The 10,772-nt window shown below is 42.1% G+C and overlaps 1 protein-coding gene across 1 annotated transcript; it reads right to left on the reverse strand.

Moving 5' to 3' along the window:
• Window positions 1–41: 41 nt before the first annotated feature.
• On the reverse strand, window positions 42–9,570 carry LOC106579226 (matrilin-2). Its single transcript, XM_014158933.2, has 12 exons — window positions 9,368–9,570; window positions 7,656–7,877; window positions 5,944–6,152; window positions 5,377–5,740; window positions 5,148–5,270; window positions 4,928–5,056; window positions 4,028–4,150; window positions 3,320–3,442; window positions 1,925–2,335; window positions 1,637–1,789; window positions 778–870; window positions 42–532 (listed from the first exon to the last, which is right to left on the reverse strand). Exons 2-12 carry the CDS (start codon window positions 7,792–7,794, stop codon window positions 474–476), a joined length of 1,926 nt encoding a protein of 641 aa, XP_014014408.2. The 5' UTR covers window positions 7,795–7,877; window positions 9,368–9,570; the 3' UTR covers window positions 42–473.
• Window positions 9,571–10,772: the final 1,202 nt, after the last annotated feature.

Below are 10,772 nucleotides of genomic sequence, written 5' to 3' on the forward strand. Positions count from 1 at the left end.
AACATTGACACATTTTGGTGTTCCACAAAGTAGAATACAAGCAAGATCAACAGGGATTTTATTCACATCAACAGCAATAGAAAGCATTTTGCTTGAAATACAAAGTGATTTTACTTTGATTTGTCATTATAAAATGTTGTACTGTATCTTATACGAATTATATTTGGATCTATAAATTGCAGTTATCTGCCAAATAACATTTTACTTTTAAAAAGAAACGCATTTTGGTACCTGAATGTAGCAAAGATATACAGTATTTTTGGCTTCACTTCCAGTCCACAGCCACGTGCATAAATGCATAGTTTTGTTCAGAATATAAATAACAGTTACAGTAGAAAATATACCATATGTTTCAGTGTAGCATGTTGAAATAGCTTAAAGTTATCCCTTGAAGTTTAGTAATGCTCTTGCACCGCAGGCCAGTTGAGAAGAATCCGTTGAGGACGAACAGATGAAAACAATGTCTTTGTCCTTCATTCATTTGTGTCCAAGCTGATTCTCAAGATCTCCATCCTTTTTGACACAACATCAAGTATTTACACATTAAGGAAGTTATTGATTTTAAACTAAACACATTTTTAAAGATAGTGGTCGCATCCTAAATGGCAGCCTATTTCCTTTTATAGTGCACTACTTTTGACCAGGGCTGATAGCACTCTGGTCAAAAGTAGCACACCATACAGGTAATAGGGTACCATTTGTAAAGCATTCAATGTCATGGCAATATTAAAACTCTTATCTAAAGTATGCACACCACCACAGGGCTGTAAAGGATATTATTCTGGGTCAGTCTCCTAAGCTGTTCGTTGACCTGCCTCTGGAAGAGCATCACGTTCTCACACTTACACATATCTTGAGGGGAGGGTTTCTCTGTTCACAGACAGACACGGTATGGATTGTCTTTTAGGAACAGACTGACACAGATCAAGTGCAATACAATTATTCATTCCCAGAGCCTCACAATATACTGTACAATGATAGGCCTCCAATGGTATGGTTTCTGTTGTACTTCATAAAATCACCTGCAGGTGGCAGAGATGTACAGCATCTTTCCCCTGAACATAAAGTACTTACCGGCTCTCAATAAATATTTCCTGAAATGCAGTGCATGAGAGAAAATCGATCTAACACACATTTTAAACTGGGTGGTTCGAGCCCTGAATGCTGATTGGCTGACGGGTACAACAAAAAATGTATTTGTAATCCTCTAATTACGTTGGTAACCAGTTTATAATAGCAATAAGGCACCTCGGGGGGTTGTGGTACATGGCCAATATACCACGGCTAAGGGCTGTTCTTATGCACGACACAATGCGGAGTGCATAAGAACAGCCCTTAGCTGTGGTATATTGGCCATATACCACAACCCCCCGAGGTGCCTTATTGCTTAAGTATAAAAAATGATATGGAAGTCTATAAGCACCACCTCCATAAACAATCTGATTAGTTTTAAGACTTTAGATGGGTTTAGGGGCATTTTTGTTTTAGTATTTGTATTTATAGAATTCATAATGTATTCAAGATGAGAGGATTTGTGCACTGTGCAGGAAAAGTGTGAGAAATAATTAATAATGTGTAGCTGTGATGGATCTTTAATAAGAAAGTTATTTTACAGTGTGTTTTATTCATTGGGTACCTTTACATATCCGTGACTTCAATTTGTCTGTAATTTCTCCCATGTTGCTAAAATCTTCAGCATAGTACAAATGCTTATCATCTGGCTCGGAAGCAATTTCCCTGAGCTCCTCTTCGATGGCTTTACCAACACCAAGTGCATATATTGTGATACCTGGGGGTGGGGAAGCAAAGGTCAGAAGGAAGTGGATAAATGACTCCTTTAAGAGAAGATGTTACTCTATTAAAGGCTCTTTAAATGGCTCTGCAATCAGATCAAGTTCAGCAAACACGACGTAAGAAACCGTACCAGCATCCTTTGCCTTAGTGGCCCATTTCGACACATCATCCTGGGATCGTCCGTCGGTGAACACGATGCTGACCCGTGGCATGTCGGGCCTGGCCCCCTCCTTGGCAGAGAAACTGTACTCAAACATGTGGCGCAGGGCAGCACCCGTCATGGATCCTCTGCCCATGTACTGCATCCGCGACACGGCCCTGTTGATGTCCCGGCCTGAGGTATACTGACCCAGGGTGAACTCTGTGCGGACCTTAGCGGAGTACTGCAGCAGCCCCACGTGGGTGCCCGTGCCGGACACGTCCAGAGAGTCCACGATGCCGTTCACAAACTGCTTGACAAGGTCAAAGTTGGCTGGTCCCAGGCTCTTAGAGCCATCAATTACAAATACCAGATCCATCCCTCCGTCTGAACACTCTGCCTCTGCCGTAGTAGAGACAAATAGTGTTGAGTCGTCACGACGCCCCAAATCAACTATACTATGGTAAGACAGCAGCAGAAAGTACTAGCCTACATTACTTAAACAATGTCGCTGATAGGCTACTAACTGGCTCATTTTACAATAATGGCCCAACATTATGAAGACCTGTGTGCAGGTCAGGGGTGCAACTTTGGTCCGTTTTAGAGTGGGGGGACATATTATTATTTTTATCCAGTCGGATAAACACTCCAAACAGCCTACTTGACCGCTTGGAGGCGTCCACATGGTCCTAAAGCACACCATTGCATCGTTTTGTATCACATTCCAATGATAAAACTGGGGGGGACAAAAATGCAATTTAAGAATGTGGGGGGGACAAGTCCCCCCATCCCCAGTGAAAGTTGCACCCCTGGTGCAGGTCATATTGAAATAGTAATAAGGATCATTCTCATTAATAATGGAAAAGTGTGTTCTCTACTCTACTCCAGGCTTCATGGTACCAAATACATAGTCATTTTAATGCAACATTGGGTAATAATGTGCATGAATATCCATCTATCTACCTATCGAGGACTACTCTTACTTCCTTCATGACATGTGCCTGTCACTGTCAAACAGTATAGAATATTCCTGTTAATCCAGGAAAAGAACACCCTGGACTAGAGGGAGCATCAGGATTAACCATGACCTCATACTCACAAATGATGTAACATATAAATAACAGGATGGAAAAACACTCAGTCACAGTCAGACCCATTATGAAAGAGGCAGTTAGGTGTATATGTGAAGGCAGTCCAACTTCCATCAGTCACATAACCATTAAAATGTAACACATTCATTCTAACATATCAATTTAAAGGGATGTGAATCCATTGGGTCAAAACAGCATGATGCATAGAGAAGATCCTCTCATTACTGTGCAATGGCCAAAAGATCTGTTACCGCACAGCTGATAGTAAGACATGGAAGCATGGCCATGGACTTACTCTTGCAGGTTCTGTTATCAGGTCTGAGTTTGTAGCCTTCTCGACATCTACACACAAATGAATCTTCAGTGTTCACACAGTCATGCTCACACCCATGGTTACCAAGGGAACATGGATCAAGCTCTGCAGTGAGTAAAAGTGATCAGACCCAGTTGTTGAGGTCAATAAGCAAGACTTGCTAGTATGTTGAAATCTAAGTAAAATGTTGAATACAAATGATATTTCTGCGTATTAGGTGAGACTGAGATACAGAAAAATGAATCTTCAGTGTTCACACACTCATGTTCACACCCGTGGTCACCAAGAGCACAGTGGTCAATCTCTGAGAGGTGTTAGAGAGACATAAACAAGGCAGGAGAGAGAAAGGGACAACGCATGCTAATATTCTTTCAGGGAATTAACACTTCGACACTGTTATATAGAAATATAACAGTGACTCACATATTCACTACATTCAACAAATAAATACATTACAAATGTTTTCCTCAACACTGCCCACACAGTGAGCACAGCACTCTGTTGTTGAGTCCTCCAGGGACTGATATGTTGAATGAACAGTTTATGATTGCTTTATTTGTTAGCTTAAATATATTTTAAACCATTTTTAGAGGTGTACTTGCACTGCCATCTCAGGAGGGGGAGGTTGAGTTCAGTGTTGTTAATAGCACAGTAACACAGTTCATATAACCAGAGGAGTGATGAACTTACTGCTGCAGGTCTTGCCATCGAGGTTGAGAACATAGCCCCTCGTGCATCTACAGATGTAGGACTCAGGAGAGCTGACACAGTCATGCTGACAGCCATGGTTCCCCAGGTCACAGTAATCTATTCCTGAGGGGAAAAGGTAGAGACACACATAGATGGGCTTGAATTAATACATTATTCTCAGGATGTCAGCAAGAGAATAGGTGCCTTTAATTTGGAATTTTCTTTATTTCCTGTAATACCAGTTGTTTCTGCCTATTTGTTTCAAGCGCTTACAGTTTATGATTCACCCACAGGACTCTGAAATCAATATCCCAAATGTGTTAGGATTGTAATACACTCGAGAGGTGTGCTTTCTGAAGTGAATTTAAATGTTTATTGTGCAATTTGCATCGGAACATACACTCTTAGAAAAAAAGGTGTAAAAAGGTGTTGGGACGATTAATAGGACACAAAAGAATTTCCTATGTACTCTGAAGTCTGAAGTTCCACTAGAGAACTAGGGGCATGTCCAAATGTGGGTGGACTTGGACCTCCGTCTGGCAACAAGATAGACCAAATACTGTATTAGAGTTGGACTGATCTGGGACATTCATCCTTTCAACTGCTTAAAGAACTGATTGTGCACACTACAATTGTCAAGCATAGTTGCATCACTGAGCCAGTCCATGGATTGAAATGTAACCCAAAACAAACTACTTATTGTTTTCAGTATAATTGACCATCAGATTTGAGCAAGGAAAGGACAGATGGAAATCTGGAATTTAGGTTAACCTTCACAAGCAGATAAATTACTTGATTTCAGGGTAAATTCATCTTTTTTGTTCTATATTAACTTTAGTCATAACCACAAAAAAGAAAGAAAGAAAGAACGAACGAAAGAAGAAAAACAAAGAATCTCACTTCGGCACGTCCTCGCGTCCTTGTTGAGTTCATACCCAAGCCGGCAGCGACACTCGTAGCCGGGTACCCCTGGCCGGTTGGCACAGATATGGGCACAGCCATGGTCCACCACATCACATTGGTCTTCCGCTACAGAACCAGGAGGACCACAACATAGGCAAAGACAGGATTTAATGCTAACCCTAAACCTTCCCCTATGCTTCTGCTGCTGTTAACTCACCGCGGCAGGTCTTGCCATCAGAGTTAAGGGTGTAACCCCTTCTGCACTGGCACATGTAGGAGGCTGGGGTGCTCACACAGAGGTGATCACACTGATGGTCCATCACAGAGCACAGGTCTGTACCTAATACATACACACACACACATACAAATAATACATCCTTAGAATCCCCATCAATATAATGAATAAAGCACATGAGTGTATTGATAGATGAACAGAGAGAAAGCACCTCCACACAGATTGGACTGGAAGACGGATGTGAGGGTCTCTATCTGGCTGAAGTTGTCCACCAGGTACACATGCTCCGAGTGGGGCTCACTCCCGATGGCCCGCAGCGTGTTCATATCCACCCTGCCCACTCCGATGGCGAAGATCTGGATGCCCGCCTGCCGGGCCTGTGCAGCCACCTCCTCCACCGTGTCCTGGGGGCGCCCGTCCGTTACGATCATGGCGATGCGGGGGATGTGCATGTCGGCGGGCCGGGCGCCCTCTGGCTCAGTGAAGGCTGTCTCCATGGTGTACTGGATAGCCAGGCCGGTCATGGTGCCGGTGGCCAGGTGGTCCATGGCCTTCACCGCCCGCTCCACATCTGCCTTGAATACAACAGTTCTGTGTTTGTTAATGTGGGTGGGTTAGTTTATTGGGGATTCTTGTACTTGGAAAACCAAATAAACACATTGTAAAAAGAATATGAACAGTATATCTCTCTATTCTGCTCTGGAAGTTCATCCACATTGCAACATCCCTGTGGAGGGAGAGGGAGAGGGAGGGAGAGAGAACTCGTTCCCCAGGCTACCTTGCTGCTGTAGGTGTTGAGGGAGAACTCGTTCTGCACCACGCTGCCGTACTGCAGCAGCCCGACGCGCGTCGCCTCCGGCCCCACGTCCAGGAAGGCCAGGAGGTTGGTGATGAAGATCTTGACCTTCTCATAGTCGCTGGGACGCACGCTGCGGGAGCTGTCGATGATGAACACAAAATCCAGGGGCTTCCCTTTACACAGGCTCTCTGGGAAAAGACACAGGCATTACTGGAAGTACAGTAGACCAGGCCTACTATATGTGATAGTTACACAGGTTATCTGGGGGAGAACACAAAGAAAGCCTTAATGGAAGTATTGTACTGTATATAGGCTTAATGTAACTCTAATATAGTATTTACAGGGGCTCTCTGAGGAACATGCAGATAATCTGACTGGAAGTAGTCTTACTATACTGTATATAACTGATATTTACATGGGCTCTCTGTATGAAGAAACCAAAAGTTGGGTCTTACTTAAAGTACTGTAGTACATAATTCTGACACTATCTGGTTGATTCTTTCTTTTAGAGTTTGGACAATGACTATTACTTTGTGTACTCAGTCAGTCAGTCAGTCTGAGAGCAGAGGAAAGATTCTGAATTCTCTAGTCTCCAGTAATAATCTGTAGGTCAGTCAACACTAAACTAAGCCTGGGAAAAGACAAGAATAAAAACTTCTACATTCTCCATATATTCCCCTAGAGAGGACCAGTTTCCCTGGTCAGACATTGATTTTACATGATCTTTACTGTGAGGGGAAATACAGACCTATTATGAATATACATACTGTACATAGCACACACATATGGTCTGTATATTCCATTATATTGTACTGTATATGCCATTATATGATACTGTATATCCCATTAAATTGTACTGTATGTCCCATTATATTGTACTGTATGTCCCATTATATGTACCGTATATTCCATTATATTGTACCGTATGTCCCATTATGTTGTACTCTATGTCCCATTATATTCCATGCATTCCACTATCTTCCATTGTATTTGTATTTATTACTCTTCATCAGGTCCAACAACATTAAGGCAGTTATATACAATTAAAAATATTACATAACTCTTTATCCAATACATTTAGTGTGTTCCCTCAGGCCACTAGTCCACTATCACATATTTACAATACAACATCCATGTGTACGTGTGTGTAGAGTGCATGTCTTATCATGTATATGTGTGTCTGTGCCTGTGTGTGTGTGTCTCTTCACAGTGTATTTTTATCTGTTTTTTAAAATCTGATTCTACTGCTTGCATCAGTTAACTGATGTGGAATAGAGTCCCATGTAATCATGGCTCTATGTAGTACTGTACGCCTCCCATCGTCTGTTCTGGTCTGAGCTGTGTGCTAGTAGTTTAAACAGACACCTTGGTGCATTCAGCTTGTCAACACTTCTTACAAAAACAAGTAGTGATGAAGTCAATCTCTCCTCCACTTTGAGCCATAAGAGATATACATGCATATTATTAATGTTAGCATTTAAAGGCCAGCCATGCTGCCCTGTTCTGAGACAATTGTACTTTTCCGAGGTCCCTCTTTGTGGCACCTGACCACACGACTGAACAGTAGTCCAGGTGTGACAAAACTAGAATCTGTAGGACCTGCATTGCTGATAGTGTCGATTGCGACACAAACCAAAGTATTTAGCTAGCACCACATTTCCTTTAGTACCAGTAATCTCTGCTGGTCTTACCCACTGAGTTGGACCGGACGGCCGAGTCATTGCGTCCTCTGGACAGGACAGATGGTCTGGGACGGCGTCTGTCTCTGTGGTCCACTCGGACTGCATCGCTGCAGAGCAGGCAAAAGAGCCCGAGGGCCAGGGACCTCATCCTTGACCAGGGGGACCCACGGACGGACGGATGGATGGACAGACAGCAGCTGGTAAAACAACTGCGGAGCCAACCAACTCAACCTCCAGTCATGAGGATGAGTGCACAACAACAAACACAAACACTGCCAGTCAATGAGAGACTGGGGATGGGATGTCAGTCAGACTCTAGAGGAATTATAAATAGGAATACATTTCACCTCCTGCCTGCCTGAAACCACAGCTTCAGATTTCACCTCATTAACCCAGAATGGTTAATGTCACAGCCGCACAGTACGATTAGGGTTGTGTCTCAAATGGCACACTATTGCTTATAATGGTCAAAGTAGTGCACTTTATAGGGAAAAGGATGCCATTTAAGACGCAACTACAGCTACAATGTATACAACACATTCCTGACCTAAGCTACCAGTGAGGGAGGTCCACAATCTAATACAAAAACATGCACCAATTCCCTTCAGTTCATGAACTGAAATGTAACATTGGCTGCTCCTGGGTGTCTTCCCACAGAGTTATTAATACATGGAACAAAACTCCACTCTGAGTTGAGATGTTTAGGTGCTACAGGTGATTTGCAGTGATTTAAATCAGTCTATAATACACAGCAGACTATTCCTCTGCAGAGCCATCTGTTACCTCTGCCATAGACCCCTACATACAGCCAGCTGCTACAATCAACACACAACACACAGGCAGCTGTTGACTGTACGGGCCATTCTTTAAGACATACAGTAGTTGTGTTCCATGGCTTTAAAAGACATAGCCATGCCCATTCTAGAACACATATGTCCTATTTAACTAGGCAAGTCAGTTAAGAATGAATTCTTATTTATAATGACGGCCTACACCGGCCAAACCCGGACGACACTGGGCCAATTGTGCACTGCCCTATTTGACTCCCAATCATGGCTGGTTGTGATACAGCCTGGATTTGAACCAGGGTGTCTGTAGTGACACCTCAAGCACTGACAGGCAGTGCCTTAGACCACTGCACCACTCTGGAGCCTGAGTGATGAGCTGATTACACTGAGTTGTTCCTTACTGTTCACAGGTCTGAGATGCAAAGGAGTACCAGACATGTTGATGATGACTGTCAGTGACCTGAAGCAAGCAGGGTCACACACTCACGGAACATCAATTCCTGTTCAACTACCACAGCTGCACAAGCTTTTGGTAAGTGAAAAACCAGTGAAAACAGGAGACACAATGCAAGCACATGCCAGAGATCGATACAACAGTTGTTACTATTACTCATTCAGTCTGTAATTGAAAATGAAGGAGATGGACCATATACAAGTGGAGTCCTAAAAAAAGATAATTGCAAACCACAGTATATTTTAACCTTTTGTTATGGCCGTATTGTATCTTGTCATCTAATGTTGAATCTCAATCAAACACAGTCTAATGTGGAATCTAAATCATGTTTACTATATGTTTACTTTATTTAAAAATGAAATTGTCATCTTCAAGCTCAGATTCTGTGTGGTAAACACTACATCTGTCATGGTGTTTCATGCTGCAGTGTGTCAACACTACCTATTGAAAATAACATCAAAATATCAAAGTCTCCTTACCTTAATATCGAAATAAAGTTTGGTGAAAATATCTGTCAGTATATCTAAATTAAAGTGTTTTAAAAAAGAAGTAAAGCAGGAAAAGGAAATCCACCTGGATCAGTGAATCAAGCTGGTGACTGTTGTAGTCGTGCAGTCAGTCAGAGAATATGCAGATGTCCTTTAGTTCTCTCTCTATATGCACGTGCAGCAGACTAGTTCCCTCTCCTCTGGGACTGACTGTTTCTGTATTTACTCTTAGCTGCCTTACCTCAGTCTGGCTCTAACCTGGGGAGGGAAGCCTCCTATTGGAGCCATTATGTGGAGAGAAAAAAATTGGTGTATGGATCAAGTCTTCAAGTTTTCATACAGTAGGTTATCAGTTTAAACTATCATTTCAGTATTAGAATCACAATCAACACATCTTCAACTGTGCCGACTAAGAATTTTGGTAACCATAAATATGATCTTCTTTGATCAGAAATAGTGACTAATAATCAAACAGATATCCCATCGATTGTTCTTACATCTGACAAATAGCATTGTGAAAAGGTGATAAGTGTGTCTACAACTCAACTGTATTGTACATTTCTCAACGTAAATGACAAGCGTATTGGTTTTGCCAATGGTCAGATAGTTCAACTACTGTACTGTGGTCCTGGTCCAATGGTGGTCCAAGCTACAGTGAAAGGAGGTTTTTGTACCTGGAAGACGTCTGGATGAACTCTCCACATTGAACAGAAGGAAACAGTAAGGCAGCAGTTTATGGAAAAGGGGTCTAAAGCAGTGCTTTCAGTGCTCTTAACGTCAATCATCCTGAAAATAGACTACCTGTCTTACAATATTACAACGTTATGGCCCTAACAGCTCTTAAAGTCAATGGCCAAATAGTTTCCAAGTTTCATAGAGAATTTCCATTATTCAGGTTTATGAATTAAGGATGACAGAATTAGTGCCAGTCGAAGAAAAAACGAGGTCTTTTAGTCCTTGACTTTTCCCTTTGGTTTTCATCTCATAGGCCTACCAAGCAGTGATGTAATGTAACACAATAATACTATACTGGATTTGTCTCAAAACCCTTTTGAAAAACAGAACCGTAGCCCCTGACTTAGAAGTGATAAAGTGTACAACATAGTAAAATGAGACGCACAGTAAATACAACACACAGCATGATACTTATGAATCCAAAATAAAAACTCAAGATCTGTCCATCAATGAAATGTGTTTTTAATAGACAAATAAATGTAACTTCTGTGTCTTTTTATGCTGCAGCAGCAGACGGTTAAATGTGACTGAGTCCTCAGAGGACATCCCCCATTTGGGGAACAGCTTGCCAATAACAGCATCCGGCAGAGCAGACTGGTCTGCTTACATTGGCTTCATTTAAAAAAACAAAACCACCACTTTTTCCTTTATTGGAAACAAC

The sequence above is a fragment of the Salmo salar genome, chromosome ssa02 (genome assembly GCF_905237065.1).
Source record: "Salmo salar chromosome ssa02, Ssal_v3.1, whole genome shotgun sequence".
NCBI lineage: Eukaryota > Metazoa > Chordata > Actinopteri > Salmoniformes > Salmonidae > Salmo > Salmo salar.

Bases quoted from the DNA above. Each gene is read 5' to 3' on its own strand.
- LOC106579226 (XM_014158933.2), bottom strand. From the start codon at position 7,794: ATGAGGTCCCTGGCCCTCGGGCTCTTTTGCCTGCTCTGCAGCGATGCA. The intron at 871-1,636 runs GTACCCAATGAA...GTCTGTGAACAG, and splicing joins GAAGTCACGGATATGTAAAG to AGAAACCCTCCCCTCAAGAT. The intron at 533-777 runs ATATCCTTTACA...ATGTGTAAATAC, and splicing joins TAGGAGACTGACCCAGAATA to TTGATGTTGTGTCAAAAAGG.